We start from the raw sequence: 19,147 nt of genomic DNA, 5'->3' as shown, positions 1-19,147 counted from the left end.
TTCCGGGCTCCAAGCCAGAAGACAAAAACGTAATGTTTGAGTGCATTTATTGTATGATTATAAAAATCGATTTTTAATCGATTATTAATTATTAAAAAATCATGTATAAAAATCGATTTTTCCTTTTAAAAAATCGATTTTTAATCGATTTTTTCCACAATCGATTTTTTTTTCACATTCCTAATTCGTTGTTTTGTTTCACTACCGTCAGATGATCGATTCGTTCGAAAAATAGTGTCAATGGTAGGACCAGTTACCTTGCCTGTGATTTCCATCCATTTTTTCGTGAAGATAAAATTGTGCAAAGCAAGAGCTCAATATTTTTAATGAAATTTTATTTCGTGATAGTGTCATTTTGAGTGTGCATTTATCAAGAGAAATCGATCAATAAATTCGGTTTATTCTGAGAATATTCCTTGTTTGGGTTCACTGAGGTGGAAAACTGGTGCTTCTGTCTGCTATTTGGCACCATAAATTCACCGGAAGGGCCAATGTTATTTTAAGGTTCGTATTCTTAATTAATGTAGTATTGTTGTAGACAACGAATTTCATTAATAACTGCATATTACGAAACAGGTGTTTGTTTCTATGTAATGTCGTGATACCTACATGTGTCACTATCATACTAGTAGCATTTTGAATGACTAAATTATTAAGTAGGTAGGCGTTAAATACCAGGTTTGAAGGATTGTTATTTATTTCTTTTCGTGCTTATTTTTATAATTAATAATCATGCGTTCACATGGATTCGTAAAGAAATTTCGTTAATTAACTACCGATTTCCAAACCCATTTTACATTTGCTATGTAAGTCAAAGTGACAATGAAATATAATTGCACAGTTATATATCTCACCTAAGTGCCTTTACCTTACCTTACACTATCAAAGTTAGGTACCTATATTTTATCTCTGTAGGTATTGCTTTGTAATAATAGGCATGTATAACCTAATTTTGAAGTATTGTGATACATAAATATTATTGCCTAATACAATTTTATTAAAAATGAATTATTGAATTTTTTTAGTTAGGGTTTATTATCTTCAGCTCCTGCATAAAATTACCTAATTAAACTAATAAATTTCACTTGCCAAGCAAAAACTGGAGGTCATATCCTTGTGTTTCATTATGATGCAAGGAAAGTATGCATTTAGTTGCCTGAATGTTTGTAGGGTTATCAATATCAGATCAGATGGTTGTGACTTGAAATTTGGAGTGCTACTCCATCAAGACATCCAGTCTCCACTGCATCCTATCTGTTTTTTGTTTTTCTATTTTTCTGTAGTGTTTTGTCAAATGTCAGTGTCAAATAGAAAAAAAAATCTAAATTCACAATGTTCTAAGTTCATGACAGTGTTTACAGAATTTTAATTTCCATTATTATTCAATAATTAAATTCATATTTATTTAAATCCATCAACATTATTTCAGACTAGAATCATAGTACATGTGCATAATTTACATTGGTATGTTTAAATATGAAAATATAGTAGCTACTTTGATTTTGTAGACAAGTGTAGAAGATATATTTGATCACAAATAGTAAGTCTTAAGAAGCTGACAATGTTTCTATTTTCTTTTGTAAAATTTCCTTTGCTTATATGGGGGTGCTAAGTCAATTATTACTCTGGCACTTGGGGTTATTCATGAAATTTGACAAGGCATAAGTCTTATTTTCCAACTTTTTTTAACTGATATAAAGATAAGCATTGGTGCTAAATTCAGTAAGGTTCCCGGTTAAAATGCATGTGGAGCAAAAAAAGCACAGATTCAAATCCCACCTTGGCCATGTACCAATAACTATTTTCGAAGTGTACTTTAGTTTGAATACTAACCGATGCCCTTATGGTGAGAGAAAACTTTTTGAAAAAAACCTGACTTACCCAATCCAGAATCCATGGTCAAAGGCCCTGGAGGAGGAGTCCAGGGTATGCCAGGACCAAAGCCAGGAGGAAGAGCAAGAAGTAGTTTTATCTAGACTTAAGTGTAGAAGATATTTTTGGTCAGAAATAGTAAGTCTATGAACCTGAGAATGAGATCTATTTTCCTTTGTAAAATTTCTTTTGCTTATATGGGGGTCTAGGTCCATCATTACTTAGGCCCTTGGGGTTATTCATGAACATTGACAAGGCATAAGTCTTATTTTCCAATTTTTTTTAACTCTGATAAAGATGAAAGAGAAAGAACATATAGGCCTGTCAATGTTTGTGAATAGACTTGCTAATTAAAAGCAAAGATCAAAGATCACTATTGATAAGCTGTTAAATAAAGCTAGTAATTGTTCCAATTTGTAGTCCTTTGACTTCATATTTAAATTAAACGATCTTTTATCATAAAAGTCCAAATCCCCTAATCATGTTTTCATCTTTCTTCTCTGCATCCTTTTATAATGTCTTATGTCATTTATTACCTAGTTAGTAATCAAAGGTTTAGGTAATCAAATCTTTCCTGAACTGACTCGGTCTGCCCATGCAGGCTCAATACATGAGAATTGATAATGCATTAATTACCATACCCTTCTCTCTATTATAAAGGTTAATCAATGTTACAGAAAAAATTAGGAGAGAGACAGAGAAAACATTACATATATACCTTCTCAATGTTGCATGCTCTTTGAGAAAGCAAAGTAGTCATTAGCTTTTATATCTTTTCTTTAATTTCTGATAAATTTTTACCTCAAATGAAATGTTAAAATAATATTGAATTAGAGCTCAATAACAATTTGGAAAGCACTTTGTACTTATATCTTTTTTAATAACCATTCAGAAAGCTTGTATGTATAGAATCTCAAAATTTACTTTATAGCCAATTTGACTTCTAGCAATATAATATTGTTGGTGCAATGTGATTTATAATCAAGTTAGATATTAACTATCACTCCACCTGATAGAGTTGGACATTATTTATAATTATTATTTTCTAGTTTATAACTTATAATATGGAATCCTCAAAGGGTCTATTTAACCAAGGTGATTCTTGATATAAGGTTCCGAAGTTCAATCTTGCTGAGGAGACTGAGTTAATATCTTGGTCTGAAGAGGGAGCGAGTTGTTGTTTATTTTACTACTTTTTAATTTTAGACAATGTGCACTCATTACCAGTTTAGATATAAGATCTGAATTTTGTAAATTTTCATACATACATATAGTCACATGTATATTTGGGGGTAGACATGGCCAACTGTGTTGGAAACACTGGAAGGACATGTTCAGCTGTTGGCTTCATGATAGAACTGAGATTTCAAATAATGACAGATTGCTATCCCATAGCCTACAAGAATAATACCGTTTAGAATAGAATAGAATAGAATAGATTTATTTTCAAAATTGGATACAAGGTATCACTTATTGACGTCACATAACTTAAATCTAATTATAACTACTACCGCTTCCAAAGCGCATGTGTAGAAGAAGCGGCGGAACAAACTACACTGCAGCATTTTCATAGGACGTCAATTTACAAATATAGATCTCTTAAATCTAAATCGTGGACGAATGCACATTGTCTACATTAAAAAACATGTATGAATGTAGAACTGATTATGTCAATAAGAATATTTCGTCAAATAAAATAAATATAAAATAAAATATGTACATACTGTACAAATTATGTCAAGATCATGTCAAAAATACACAAGCATTTAAGAGGCCATTATGTCCAGCTCGGGCCACACATGTTTATCATTAATATAATCATCCGTGCTGTAATAGGCTTTCCTACAAAGCTCAACTTTAATATACTGTTTGAATTTTCTATCATTCATTTCAAGAACACTTTTTGGTAATTTATTATAAAATCTTATACAATTAATCAGAAATGATTTCCCTACCTTAGCCAGCCGATGTGCTGGGATCGACAACTTGTAATTGTTCCGCAGTGATCTACTAGTACAGTCACCTACTTTTTTGAAAGAGTCTAAGTTTTTCCTAACATGCATGATGTTATCGAATATGTATTGGGAGGGCAAAGTTAAAATATTTAGGTTTTTGAAAAAATCTCTAAGGGAATCTCTTTGTTTAAGACCGTAGATATATCGAATTGCCCTTTTTTGTAAAATGAAAATAGTTTGTATGTCTGCTGCTGATCCCCAAAGCAGTAGACCATATGACATTAAACTATGAAAATAACTAAAATATATTATTTAGCCTCTACCGTAGTCGTCTTTTACGACTCCATGTGGAATTTTGGAGTGGTCCTATCCTAAAGTGCCCGGACTCACACGGCACATTGTAAATTGTCGTCTGGTGAATGTGCTATAATTTGTTCCACCTCCTCTTCTACACTTGCGCTTTGGAAGCGTTATAAGATATAATTATACTTATGTTGACGTTATTAACGATACATATATAAATACAATTACGTCGTTATACCTTATGGACAGACTAAGATAATTAATTAAGCGACATCTTGTATATTATTTAGAAAGTAAATCTATTTATTTATCTCTCTAAGTTTATACATTTCAGATAATATCCAACCCCTGAGGGAAGACAATGGTGGACTATTACAGGGTACTGGGCGTTACTCGGATCGCCACTGAGGCTGAAATAAAAAAAGCGTATGTATTCACATTCCCGAAATACATATACAAAACTATTAGACAACCGCGACTCCGCCCGCATAAAATGAGAAAAAGGTCATTTTATTTTCTTGTCCGCTAAAATTCCGGGTAATCCTCCATCCATAGATTATCTGAAATCTTCATGCCAATCTTCAAATCTCAAAAACTAAGCGGTTTGAATGGTCCGTTGATTTGTCAGTAAGTCTGTGTCTTCGTTTATATATATATTTTCGCACGGGTAGCATTCGTAGATATAAAATATTATAAATGCTCTTTCCAACATTTCAAACGAATAAAATCCGTCCACACCTCTTCAAGTTTAGCGCAAGATTATGGAGGTACTAGAGGCCGCCCGCGACTTCGTCCGCATGGAAACCCTATCAATCCCGCGGGAACTCTGGGATAAAAAGTAGCCTATGTGTTATTCTGGGTCTTCAGCTACCTACATACCAAATTTCATGGTAATCGGTTCAGTAGTTTTTGCGTGAAAGAGTAACAAACATCCATACATCCATACAAACTTTTGCCTTTATAATAGTAGTAGGATATACATATGGACGGAGAAAAGTAGGCGACTTTATAATATGTAGTGATAAATAGAAGGAAAAAAAAGACTAGTTCCCAAATATTGAACTTAAAACAGTGATTAAAAGTTGCAAAAATTTTTCATTTTTAATGTGCCGAGTACTGACCGTATTTCGTCAAATATTTAAATATAAATATGCAAAATTCTGCATTTCAGATACCGGAAATTAGCTTTGAAATGGCATCCTGATAAGAACCCTGACAATTCAGATGAAGCAAACAGAAGGTTTAAAGAAATTTCGGAAGCTTATGAAGTTCTTTCTGATGGTGAGTTGGAACTTTTATTTTTAAAAATGATTTCAAGGCAAGCTGAATAAGTTTAATTTAAATAATAAAAAGGCACTGGATTTATAAAGGAGTAAAACTTTGCAAGAAAGTTATTTTTTTGTGGTTTTTCTTATGTTGTTCATTATTGATACTGATAAATTGCATTATTGATACTGTTAAACTGTAGACTTAGGAAAAATGACGCGTTTGTTTACCAAGGCGTGTTTATTGTGTAAATGTCTGAAGGGTAAGCAGCGCCACATTGAAAGATGATCATGTCAATATGGCAATCGTCTTGGAAATGTAATGTTGTTTTATTTTTGGGTAGAAAACAAGCGGAAATTGTATGACGCGAGGGGATCCGGTCACCATGGTCACAGATATCAAAGCAAGAATGGAGTCAATGGTCATCGGCACTTTAGCTTCAAAGGGTTTTTCGGAGACACACCATTCCACCGCTTCTTTGGTAGTTTTCCTAAAAATACGCTATGAATATTATCATTCTAGATCTTATTATGGTTAAAATGGGATATAATGTATAAAGGAGACTCTGACTCTCAAGTAATAAATTTTTTTATTATTATTTAATATACCAAATACCTACTTAGGGTAAGCTATTACAGAAAATTTTCCCATACTTACCATCATTAAGAAAGGAGTTATGGTATTTTTATAATAGAAAACTGGCTTTCTTTGTTCTTTTTGTCGACCAATACATTTTTGATTTGCAAATAAGGAAAGTCATTAGAAACTAGTAAATTGTGTAACACATCTCAGCACACTTTTTAACTGAAAATTAATGTAACATTATATTTATACCTATTTGTATTATTATGTTATTGATCTAATATGATCGAATACTTACCAATTTAAATTTACGTGGATGCAATTAATACCGCTAAATATGTATGATAATATTCATAATATTATTAAAGGAAACAATGCAATTATAATTACTACTAACTGAAGTTTTGTGTGGTGTGGACCTCTCTAATAATACTTATCATTTTTCTTATTTGCCCCAAATACCTCCTAAGATTTTTTAACATCCTATCTGCTGAAATAAATAACTATTTAACATGGAATGATTAAAAAAAAATCCATCAAATTTATATAAGTTTGAATCGAATGCTTCTGAAAACGATAGATAATAAACTACCAACTTTAATATTAGTTTTTTAGTTAATTTAACTTTGTTTTTAATTAAAATCAGAATCTTAACTGCCCTTTCTATTGTGAGGGTGGAGGAGGAGTGTGTTTTTACGTGGAAGTTTGAAAATCTTTTGCGACTATGTTATCATCCTTGCATTAGTCCCGGCTGCCTCTCTTGAAAGGAGCCCGTCGTTTTGTGACTGTATACATTCAAAACAATAAGTATTACATGAAAAACCAAGTATCGATAATATCGTCAAATAGTTAAATTTATTGGCAACAATTTAGTTGCTCATAATATTTCGAAAATATATATAAAATATACAGAATAAATTTAAAATGACTTGTGAAGTTTAAACCAACCACCATTAGCAGTGAGGATGCCAATGCTAACTTTCATTTGTTTTTGGTTTTCTCACACAATCTTTAATGTTTATATAAAATTAAATTTGTATGCAGAAAGGAAACGACGCGTTTATGACCAGTACGGAAAAGAAGGGTTGAACAGTAGCAGAGGCAGGCGCTCGGGTGTGGACGACGACTACGACTTTGGATACGCCAGCTTCCCATTCACATTCCGCGATCCCGAGGAAGTGTTTAGAGAGTTCTTCGGTGGTTCACCATTCGGCAATTTGTTTGCTGGTATGTTAAAACATATTAAAATAGTTTTATAGCGGCGCCACCCGCAGTTTGCGTAGCACGGTTCCCTACGATTAAGATTACCGACATCCAACACCAATTTTTACTCCCACTCTTTCACTGTACAAGCTGTCCGTTTATGGAATGCTATCCCTGTCGCTATCAGGAAAGCCCAGACTAATTGATAGTTTCAAAAATCTTGTTGGGTCGCATTAAGTATAAGTATATGTTGGTACATATAAAATGTGCTCCGGCCCATGGAAACCCGGTCATTTGGGAGGCGTACATGGGGCCGAAGCCAACATGAATAGGCCCTTTGGTACCTTTTGTTCTAGTGAGATGGCTGCAGCTGTGGAGATCTGTCCCTTGATAAACCATTGGGATGCACCAACGGACAGCCCTCCACAGCTGCCAAACTATTGCCAGGGAGGGATTTACTTAGTCTGGGTCATGCGGATGGGATGCTAGTGGATTGGATTACTGGGCTATGGAGTGAGATACGGACATCTGCCTCGAAAATCTCTTAAGTACTCGTATATATTATTATTATGTATTTATGCTTTTTTTTTGGCTTGATGAAAGAATTGAGATAGCATTGAATAATGTTTAAACATTTGTTTTTCTTGCTCTGCGCGAAAGCCAATCTGCTGTTTGGTTGCCTTCCACTCAAAGGTAGACTGGAAGAGATTGCATTAGCGATAAGTCCGCCTTTGTACCATCTCTGTCTGTATTGCGCCGTTTTGTATGTTTTATTCTTATGGTGCAATAAAGAGTTTTATCTATCATAGTTAGCTAGAGAGGAGTAAGAGAGAGAAAATGATATATACACGAACTACTATTGTAATATTTTGTTTGCCAGTGATTTTAAGGGTTTGGTATAACTAGACTTATCAAAATCCGTTTAGTATTTTTGTGTGAAATAATATCAAATATACAATATCAAGAAAGAAGTAAATAATGAGTATTCAGTAAGATGTGAAATATCATGTAACAAAGAAGTAATAGGTCTTTTCCAATTTGAAGAAAAAGCTTTTTATCATTTAAAAAAATTAAATGCCCTATTGTGCTTGTCATGCTTGTTGACAAGGAAACACAATTTTATCTGTTTGTGAATAGCCCCACATCTCCAAACTTACGTCCGATAGTGCAACACCTATAAATTTAACAGTAACACGTAGTCGTGGCTTGTAAACACGTTAAAAGTAAAATAAAATTATGGGGGTTGTACAATTTATCACAGCAGGAAATTCATCTAAATCAATGGCTATATTGGTTATCATCGCACAGAACATAATTTAATAGTAATCAACTGATTATACACATTCTTATTTCAGAAATAAATGGACATGGGCATCATCACAGGCACGGCCGTCGCAGTCACCACCCAAGCACCTCCCTGACATCTTCCCTCTTCAGTCCCTTCGGTTTCGGCATGGGTCTGGATGACATTTTCGCCCACGGGGGACCGAACGGCAACACCTTCACCTCGTTCTCTACGTTCAACAGTTCGCTGGCAGGCCCGGGCAGCGCTAACATGAGAAGCACCACGACAACCACGCGCGTCGTTAATGGAAAAAAGATTACTACCAAAAAGTACGTAACTTATTTTAGTAAAAACTTCTAGTGTGGCGTTTATTTTTGAGATCGTGAGATTTTTTACCGTAAGGACCTTACCGAATATTCGCCCCTGTGTGATTGTGTTATAGCGTGCTACGGGCATCCGATATAAATTCCCATTCACTCAAAATTATCCAAAAATGCACAACGTTATCACATATAAGTTTCACTGCTGCTGTTCGGAGTGTTGTTTTTTTAATATTACGGACTTTTGTTGTGCTGTGATCATAGAAATCGGAATACTATAAGAGAACAGAAATGCCTTCTTGTATATGAAATTATGAAGTGATGTGCTATCTTCTTGCATGGCATGTTGACAATTGATGCAAGAAGATAATACATGACCCTTTATCATCATCTGGGCAGCTGTAAAGCTGTCAAATAAATCTCCGAATTCAGATGCAATATAAAAAATTATCATTTCACCATCAGTTGTTTTGTTACATTCCACCAGTACTTAACACTAAGATTAAGATAATTCCGAAGTGTTTGTGATTATGTACGATATCTTTACATCAATAAAAAACTGTTATTCGATTCGATGTCTTCTGTTTTAATTTCAGGGTCACGGAAAACGGTCGCGAGACGGTGATGTCGTATGAGAATGGAGTCCTAAAATCAAAGACTGTCAACGGTGTACCTCAATCACTAACCTACAGTTAAATTCATTTATCCTTTTACATATAACCAAACATGATCCAAATATGAACACTCAGTACATGCGAGTTAAACGTTCATAATTTTTAGTTTCGCTTAATTTAAACATTTAGTCTTTAACACATTGTAAATTAATGAGTTGAATACACTTTTATTTTAATTAGATATAGGATAATTTGCTTTCATAATGAGTGAGATTTTAGAGTTGATGAACTGCTCAATAATGGAAATCTCGCTCGAGACGAGTTTTGTTCCGAAATCGCGGCACGCGGCCTGCGATCTCGCCGCTCTCACGTCCTTATATTTTACAAAGGGCAATTTACAACGCGTGCTGCGAGATCATTATATTCATTTGCTGCCAATACAGTAATAGCGAAATAGATGTAAAATAGTCATAATTAAATTTTTAATTTAATCTTAATTTGTCAGAACAATTAGCCCGTAAATAAAATTACACACATTAAATTTTTTCCTAACTAGATATATATTTAAGAAATAATACTGAGAACTAAAAATAGAATATGTACCTTCGTGAATTGACGCATTTTATTTTTGTTGTTTGTTTCAAATCGCCATTACATTACATTTTTTATAAACAAAAAGCTTTAAATGTTATAGAAATTATTTGCTACGAAAAGTTAAGTTGTGCGTAGCCTAGTAGGTGGCGTCACCAACTATAAACGATGACCACTAAGCAGAGCGAAATTTGACTAGATAACAACGGGCGTTCAAGATGCTGCGCACTAGAAGTCACCGATATTTTTAGTATTTAAAGGGGGTAACGTTTAACCTCGAAAAAATCGAGTTTGTATATTTTAACGGATCCCCAGCGTAATCTCACAAACTTGCATGCATTGTGATGCGAGAATTTAACGCGGTTTGGAAATGTATCATTCCTCACTTAGATAAATATCACTACTGCTTAAGGTTATAATGTTCTAATCATTCTCGCCAAATTAGCTAAATAATAACTAAATTGAGTGATATTACCATATAAACTGATTATATTTTCTTTATTCAAACGTCTTTTAGAAAAAGGGCACACTACTTTCATTTTAAAAAAATGTGTTATTGGGTGTTTTTTTTAACATTTACCAAGCTTATTTAGTATGTACTTAATTTCTTTCATTGTTTTTATTTTGATCTGTAACTATTGATTTTAAAAACATGAACATTTTCATTGGTAGGTAGTGTCATTAGTTATACGACAAGCGAGAACAGCACCCATGTAAATTATTGTCTACATCTCGTTTGGAACAAAATGACAACAAATTGTGAGCACTGCATTCAAGATGAATGATTAAATAAAATTTAATTGTACCTTGTTTTTCATTTGTAACTAGCTGTTGCCCGCGACTTTATCCGTTGTAAAATCCTGGATTTCTTCCCACTTCCGTGAAGAAATCCGGGATATGGCACTTTAGTCGCCATGTCTAACTGGTTTTCAGTCAACAATTTACTGTTAAATTAAAATAAGTCCCAATGCATTAAGTTTACACTTCCCAATTTGGGCAGACAAAAGTTGATATTAGTATAAGTGGTAAAAGATTAGATTTTGTTGATAGTACTATATTCTTAGGAATAATAATAAAGTTCCTATTTACAAAAAACATTCGATTCAAATTTTAAATGGCATGCTCACACTTCAAAACTGTCTAAAAAGTTTAATTCTGCAGCATACGCTATTCGTCATACGAGTAGTTTGCAATTAGATACCGACAATAAATGTCTGCTTAATCGTCTGGCCAGATTTAAGAAGACTGTAATGGATGACATGGGCACTAGTCCACCAAACGCTTTTTGTAAACGTAACATTTTTGGGTCAATTTTAGGTTGGGACGGAATTTGGCTGGTTGGCAGGCTTTGCGATGAGCGTTTCCGATTATCGTAAAGAATCCACTTTTCATCATAGGTAATGATTTCATTTAAAACTCTTCGTTATTATGCCGGTTAAGTAATGTAACGCAGCAGTCGACACGCATTTTCTTAATCTTGGGAAGATTAGCTTCAAGTGGATTAAAATAGTTTTATTACTAACCCAGAAGCTTGAAGCTAACTCTGTCGTGGTTTGCGATGGTTACGTTTCCACAATAGCCCTCATTTCTTCATTATCAACTAGTGTCTCTGGCGGTCTAAGGGGCTTGTTCTGCAGGTCGAAATTTCCAGAACGAAAACGGAACCCAATACGCCCTGATTTTCTTTTGCGACACGACCGCCAGACACATCAATAACCCTACGTCCGAGCCGTTACCGCAGCACTGGTGCCACGGTGGTACTCGTACTCATAAATAATGCGATATTTCAAGTTTTCCATTTTGTAAAGTGACCTTCCTTAGTGACCCAAACAGAAAAATCAGAAGAAAGAAAACTAATGAATGACGGTTAACGAAACACAAATACATGTGTTAATAGCTGTATAAATTTGAATTCGAAATCCTAACTAGGGTTGAAAAAAGCGGGAAATTTTCCGGTTTTTTTCAAATTCCCTAGTATTTATACAAGATTTTTACGAAAGTTTCAAGAAAGATAAGAATGAAATATTTCATGTTTTTTATTAATAAAACGGAAAAATACGATAGGAAAAGTATTTATTACCTTACAATATGCATCATTGTTTTAAAAATTGGTAATTATACATAGAATATATATATAGTTTTCCAATCCTTTTTTTTTTATTTTTCGAAACAAACGACGAAAATCTCAATAAAACCGTTTTTTCCCCAAGGTTTTATTGTGATATATTTCAATGTAACAAACCAATAAAACGGTAAAAAACGAAAAAACGTTTCTTTCACCGTTAAAATACCTACAATTTGTTTCTTTCGGAATTTTCAACGCTAATCCTAACCAACGGGGAGAAATTTGTGATTAAAGTGGCCAGTACAAAAAAGCCAATTCAATATGTAAGGACCTAATTAATATAAAAGGGAGCTCCAATACAAAAAAAGTTATTTTAAAGCAATTTTTGGTCGATTTTTATAAAGAGGAAGAAGTCTTCGTGCGCGAGTCAGACTCGTACTTGACCGGTTTTGAATTTTTTTCCTTTATGGTTGTATATAACATAGAAAAAAATGAAGTAATAAAACTATTCAATAAAATATCCAAACTAATATTATGCGAAGTTTATTTGTTAGTTCGTTGTCTCATGCCGCGTAATCTACTGAACCAATTTTCTAGAAAATTTTGCGTATATAGGGATAACTAGGTTTTACGTGTTTCTAGTGGCCGTTTCCGTTGAAATAAAGGCTAGACTAGACTATATCAGTCCAGTAGATTTGTTTTACAAATCCCAACAAAACAAAGGAAACCTGGAATATTATATACCTACAAGGAAACTGGTAGATGTAATTTTAAAGAAAATATTGATGAAATTAAATTTGATAATAGGAAAATTATTTCTACAACAGAAATAGTAAATTAATTTGAATTTTTTTTACAAATATACCGTTGGAATTAACTTCTAATAGTGATTCACGCAGTAATGAAACTGAAACCCTTCTTAAAAATAATTTTAGCCGCCATTTCTAACTGGTTTCCAATCAACAACTTACTGTTAAATGCAAATTAGACCCAATGCATTAAGTTTACACTTCCCAATGTGTGGCAGGCTAATGTGGATATTAGTATAAGTAGTAAAAGATTACATTTTGTTGATAGAATACCATTTCAAATTTGAATCTAATGTATGCTCACATTTTGAAACTTTCTAAAAGGCTTAGTTCTGCAGCTTACGCTATTCGTCGTATTAGGCATTTGACGGAAGTGGCAACTGCTAAGCTAGTATATTTTAGTTATTTTCATAGTTTAATGTCTTATGGTCTTCTGCTTTGGGGATCAGCAGCAGACATGCAAACTATTTTCATTCTACAAAAAAGGACAATTCGATATAATTAGTTCTACATTCATTCATGTTTTTTAATGCAGACAATGTGCATTCGTCCACGATTTAGATTTTAGAGATCTATATTTGATTAATTGACGTCCGATGAAAATGCTGCAGTGTAGTTTGTTCCGCCGCTTCTTCTACACATGCGCTTTGGAAGCGGTAGTAGTTATAATTAGATTTAAGTGATGTGACGTCAATAAAAAAAGTTATAGGTACCTTGTATCCAATTTTGAAATAAATCTACCTACCTATTCTATTCTTTTCATTATAAAAATTCGTTCAAATTCTACAAAAAATTAGTTCAGATCGTTAGGTAGGTACTGCTGAGAACTGAATCCTTTATATATTCAAACAGACATCTCTTTGCCATGGATATCGTAAAACGCGACTCAATAAGCTTTTATACTTGGGATTCCTCTTGTAGGCGATGGGCTAGTCACTATTTGAATCTCAATTCTATCATTAGGCCAAGCAGCTGGGCGTGGCCTTTCGGTTTTTTGATGTCTATTGGCTCTGTCTACCCCGCGGGGGATATAGACATGTAGACATAGACACCATTGTATTATTACTTGCTTGTATGAATAATTGTATTGATTTACTTACACAATGAAAGTTCTCATGCATGAGGTTAATAGTAGTAATTGCCCGCGTGAGCGTGACACTGGAACTATAGATAAGGCTAGTACCTTGCATGGAGAAATTGTATTTGACGAGTCACTGACACGCGATGTTAAATTTATTAATTGATGGCGGTGAAATGGTCCCGTATATGTTATTTGATGAATAAATTAATCTTAGAAGTAAATACCGAAATCGCGCAGGTAACTAAGGTGACAACGTTGGATGCAAAAAGCATTCATATCAAACTTAATATTTATATGAAGACGAAGTACAAAAGTGTAAAATTACAAAATTTACTACAGCTTGAGAATAGGCCTCTAAAGGTATAATAACATATCGATTATAGGTCTCCTTCCATATCGTTGAGTTTATGATTTAATCTATTATGATTGCTACCTATTTAGGTGGTAGTAATTATTCCATTGTCATGCTTTACTACAATTTGAAAGCTTTTATACCAGTACATAGAGGCAGATTTGAAAGTCACCGCGTAAAAGAACGATATTATTGTTTTTGTAAAATGGCATTCGTGTACAGCTGCTGTTTCTGGTTTTCACTTCGATTGGGAGGAATTTTAATTGGAATATTTTCAACAGTATGTATGTAATTTGTGTTTTTATTTTTAAACTAGCTGTGCCCGCGACTTCGTCCGCGTGAAATAGTTATTTTGGGCATCATTGAAGCCCTCAAGGATGAATAATTTTCCCCGTTTTTTTTCACATTTTCCATTATTTCTTCACTCCTAATAGTTGCAGCGTGATGTTACATATATAGCCTTAAGCCTTCCTCGATAAATGGTCTATTCCACGCAAAAATAATGATTTAATTTGAACCAGTAGTTCCTGAGATTAGCGCGTTCAAACAAACAAACAAACTCTTCAGCTTTATTATATTATTATAGATTAAAAACGCTAGTAGCAGCAATGGCTGCACCATTTTGGTTAATCTAAAGTGCCGAGTACTTATTGAATAATTTATGCATTTCTTTGTGGGTCTTAAACAGCTTTTACATGATTTTCCAATAATGTACTTGGCCCAGTTGCAGGCATTGGCTGCGTTGGTCACATGCTGTTTGGGTTACACTCATGTGGAGAAATTTATGACTATGTTAAATCAATTAACAGACGACATGGTGCTTATATATACAAAGGAGTACATTGATAATTTAAAATCTGGTAAGTGAAATTAATATGTAACTTACACTTGTTACATAAGATATTGTTTGTAATAATTTAATTAAAATTTTACAGATCCTGAAAGATACTTTAAACTGGGTATCGGAACAACTGTTGTTTACATAATTATATGTTTTGTATTCCTTTATGGAGCTTATATGGTAAGGATAATTAAAATCTGTATATTCATTCGTTATATATATATAAATTGGCAAAGCATCAGAGATGGTCGTATAGTACCTACAGATAGAAGGATACATCTGATTTACGCATGTACCAGTTTGTAACACAGCTTGTTTTTGATATGTATTTACGTGAATACATCGAAGCAATTATATTTCTTTTTATTCTGGGAAATAGTGCAACAACATGCTTATGATCCCGTACATACTAATCGAGTTGGTGCGCTTGATAATGTTGTCTATAATTGTGGCTACGGCACTGTTAGTGCTCAAACAAAACACAATGGATATTGGACTGCTCATCGGGGCTAGCGTGGCAGCAGGATTTTTCCTTTGTAAGTATATACAAACAGATGTCATCTCTACACATGTTTTAAGATTCGACATATAAAAAACGCAAAAATATTATATAGGAAAATTCGATCCTTACGAGTGCTTTCGTGTGATTTCAGTAAGCGAGTTCTACTTATGGGTGTGTGCAGCAAATTTGCCCATACTGGTGAATGAAATCGAGCACGACGAACAAGCAGCTACGATTGTGAAGCTGCAACAACTCTTACGTACAAATAATCCGAACGCCTTTACTCGTAACGTAGATAGTTTACCCCTTGTCACAGACTTCGTTCCTGATGCCCCACGAAATGATGTTTTCATTATACCAAAAAATACAAACGGTGATATTGATAAATTTAAAAGACGTGAAAAGGCTCCTGATCCCTATATTAATACTTATTTTATGGGGCGCTAAGTACATTTGATAATTGACTTGTAATTGTATTTAAGTTTTAATATAATTATTTTGTTCTTACAACCGAAGTGCTTATTACTTTCAAGTTTCTTTTATACCTATAAATAAATATCTTGACTGAGGTAATATTTAAATATCAAAGATAAAAAAGCTATAGCAATATATTATTTCGTTTTCTATAACTCATACATATATTTCAACTTGATAATGTACTCCGCTGCCGCGTTCACTCTTCAGTCGTAGGTTTACATAGGGGAAGCCGACGCCTCCTGAAGTTATCGTGGCGCTCGCTTGCGTATGCTCGATATCTCGTGCAACGATGGCCTACAGACAATCGATCAGTTGAAATCAAACAAATTATAGACAATCGACAGCAAATAATTGAGTAACCATGATATTAGGAAATTGAGGGTAACTCATTTGATTCTTTCCTTATCTTAAATATCCTTACCTTAATATTCCTTTGTGCAGGATCTGAATAAAACACTTCTTTTACTCGTTTTTTAAAAGGGATTCCCATGTAATCTGCTTTATGCTGCCATGCCAAATTTGTATTGAATGTTGTTCCAACAATTAAATCCGTAGAATAACATTTTGAAACACAAGCGAGTACTATTAAAGTTAAAAATAAAACAAACTTCATTACTTTCGTAATTTTAAGGACTTTTTATACTTAAACAAATCTATTCCTGGAACGTATCGCAACACATCAAGTGTAGTGAGCAATAAATAGCAATAAACTGGTGGCTAGTGAACTGTTTAGAGCCATTTGTTTATCTCAAACTTGAGTGATGTCACGGTTTAACTATTATCAATTTATGTAGAACTGTACCAATTGGGTTTTGATAACGATGTCTGTCAACATAACATATTTTTGAAACGGATGGTACTGAAAAAGCAAACCGGTATGCACATTGGCTATAACTAAACCAAAAAATACTAAATTGCATGTTGTCATAGTTTTAAAACTACTTTTCAGCGGGAACCCGAACGTTTTATTGTTTGGGCTGTAATATTTTTTCCAAAATTTTTGTTTGATAATATTAATGATTTAAAGTGTGGATTATTCACACTATGTACTAATAGAGAAAAGATTTGTATTTTTGTATGTTTGCATTGTAGTGAATAAATTCAAAAACTACAGAACCGATTATAAATTTACATTCACATGGTTCATTACATATGCATACAATTTACAACAAAAATGTATTTAAAATTCTTCTTTCCGGTACTACTCCGAAACCTTGACCGAGTCTCATGAAATTTTGTGAGCATATTGAGTAGGTCTGAGAATCGGCTAACATCTATTTTTCATACCCCTTAGTGATAAGGGCTGTCCACTCCTAACATTTTTTTTAACTAGAAATTACTTAAAAATTATTTATATGGCAAAACAACGTTTGCTGGGACAGCTAGTAGATCTATAAAAAGTTTGCGATACCATATATCTAATTTCTATAATAAAGTAAGTAACCATAAGATATTTTATACGAAAACATTATGTAAATTAATAGGTGCATTTTGGGCATTACTACTACAAAAGGATACTAATTCTTATGATTAAAAATTATTTCATCGACATAATTTAACGGAGATATTATTTTTTCTTTTACAGCACTTTAATTGGATTTATAGATTCTGAAATTACGTTAATTAATATGAACGCTCCAAATATTTTTTTGTTAGGTACTTACCTACGTCGGTGTTTGAATGGATTGATTGCGAATGCGTGTGGAGGCACAAGTTCAAATCCTACCTGGGCTATGTACTAATGTCTCTTTTCTGAGTCACCTTAGTCATTTGTATAAGTACAGATGCTCTAACGGTGATCTTTGGGGTGGGAGATATTTTTAATTTTGTTTAGTAAAAATATAAGTATAGTGACGAAATTTTATATCTCCGCGGGTTCTGCGAAAATTTGCTTCTGAAACATTCAATAAGTACTTTGTAGTCTGAAGTATGCGCTATGTATAAAATTTTAGCAGTGGGTTTTAACTCTATCCTAAAAAGTTACGCGTTTAGAAATAATTCCTAACTGCATGCAAAGATTCAATGCTTATTGGATTGACTAAGGAACTGAGAAGGATGTTTTCATGCTGTAAAAAGAAACGTGTACGAGTATGTTACCGCGGAATTGTCTAAGAACGACAATGTGCCGAGTCAAACCGCAGAAAATGCTGTTTAATTATAAATATCGTTAATTTGGCTTGTTCAATTATTAGAAAGTGTAGTGGACACTCATAGGATTTCCAGGAATTCTCACAGGAGTCATTGTGCGTACGAATTCGCGGGCAAGATAGGAGTACTAAGAAGAACAAAAGTCCCCTATAATTTTCATCCAGAAAAATACTGTTTACGTAATATAACAATGTCCATGAGCGAAGCCGCTGGCACAACTAGTTAATGATTAAGTGTTCGTGGACAAGCATGAGTGGAGAGTGTTACAATATAGTGGATTTAATGACTGATATTGTCCCAAAAAGTCCTGAGAAAGGGCAAAATAAAGCACTCACAGTTATTACCCGAACAATACAAATTATAATTCTATGACATGAACTGAAAAAGAAATAAACTCGACACTGGCAAAAATAAGCTCGAATGAAGTTTGCCAAAACGAAGAAAAAAATTGTTTTAAAACAAATAAAAAAAAGATAATAACAAGACATTGTTTAAACCTTGTCATCGCATCCTTATTGAGTTAAGTGCTCAACAAATTTCATGATACCTACGAAAAAATCTAAGCTATGACATCACAATCTGGTGTCATTTTGTATGAAGCGTTTTGGACTCGCCCAAATTATGTGATGTCTACTTCCCTATATCTCAGACAGTTTTTTGTTTATTGATGCGATGATTTCACCCAATGTTTTAGATGTTGTGAGACTAAATTTTTGAACACCAAAACAAAAATTTGTCAACATGCCTTTTCAGTTTCAATCTAGCTGGGACATTCATACAAATAGTCACGTCAAATCCCTTGCGAATCCTGAAAACTGAAAGGCCACGTTTAGCTGCATACTAGTCCACCGCCTACAAGAGGAATCCTGAGTTTATAAGCC

General features: G+C 33.6%; 2 protein-coding genes across 4 annotated transcripts; both read left to right on the top strand.

The window, feature by feature from the left end:
- The first annotated feature begins 207 nt into the window (after positions 1-207).
- On the top strand, positions 208-10,796 carry LOC106131894 (dnaJ homolog subfamily B member 6). 3 transcript variants are annotated; one of them, XM_013331161.2, is made up of 6 exons: positions 208-504; positions 4,465-4,556; positions 5,302-5,411; positions 7,023-7,205; positions 8,537-8,795; positions 9,383-10,796. In XM_013331161.2, the coding sequence occupies exons 2-6, from the start codon at positions 4,492-4,494 to the stop codon at positions 9,480-9,482; spliced, it is 717 nt and encodes a 238-aa protein (XP_013186615.1). In that variant the 5' UTR covers positions 208-504; positions 4,465-4,491; the 3' UTR covers positions 9,483-10,796. The 3 variants fall into 3 exon arrangements, with proteins under 3 accessions (XP_013186615.1, XP_013186617.1, XP_013186616.1); XM_013331163.2 differs by lacking the exon at positions 208-504 and adding an exon at positions 1,187-1,540; XM_013331162.2 differs by lacking the exon at positions 208-504 and adding an exon at positions 1,598-2,010.
- A 4,063-nt stretch (positions 10,797-14,859) lies between these two features.
- LOC106131780 (uncharacterized) lies at positions 14,860-16,119 on the top strand. The gene is made up of 4 exons (XM_013330976.2): positions 14,860-15,158; positions 15,234-15,319; positions 15,519-15,675; positions 15,793-16,119. The coding sequence occupies exons 1-4, from the start codon at positions 14,960-14,962 to the stop codon at positions 16,086-16,088; spliced, it is 738 nt and encodes a 245-aa protein (XP_013186430.2). The 5' UTR covers positions 14,860-14,959; the 3' UTR covers positions 16,089-16,119.
- Positions 16,120-19,147: the final 3,028 nt, after the last annotated feature.

Source organism: Amyelois transitella, chromosome 5, assembly GCF_032362555.1.
Source record: "Amyelois transitella isolate CPQ chromosome 5, ilAmyTran1.1, whole genome shotgun sequence".
In the NCBI taxonomy this organism is placed as follows: domain Eukaryota; kingdom Metazoa; phylum Arthropoda; class Insecta; order Lepidoptera; family Pyralidae; genus Amyelois; species Amyelois transitella.
This window is presented reverse-complemented; position numbering and strand designations above follow the sequence as displayed.

Coding starts and splice junctions, on each gene's coding strand:
- LOC106131780 (XM_013330976.2), top strand. CDS start 14,960: ATGCATTTCTTTGTGGGTCTTAAACAGCTTTTACATGATTTTCCAATA. Junction 15,159..15,233: donor CATTGATAATTTAAAATCTG/GTAAGTGAAATT, acceptor AAAATTTTACAG/ATCCTGAAAGATACTTTAAA. Junction 15,320..15,518: donor TCCTTTATGGAGCTTATATG/GTAAGGATAATT, acceptor TCTGGGAAATAG/TGCAACAACATGCTTATGAT.
- LOC106131894 (XM_013331161.2), top strand. CDS start 4,492: ATGGTGGACTATTACAGGGTACTGGGCGTTACTCGGATCGCCACTGAG. Junction 4,557..5,301: donor GAGGCTGAAATAAAAAAAGC/GTATGTATTCAC, acceptor TCTGCATTTCAG/ATACCGGAAATTAGCTTTGA. Junction 8,796..9,382: donor AAAAAGATTACTACCAAAAA/GTACGTAACTTA, acceptor TTTTAATTTCAG/GGTCACGGAAAACGGTCGCG.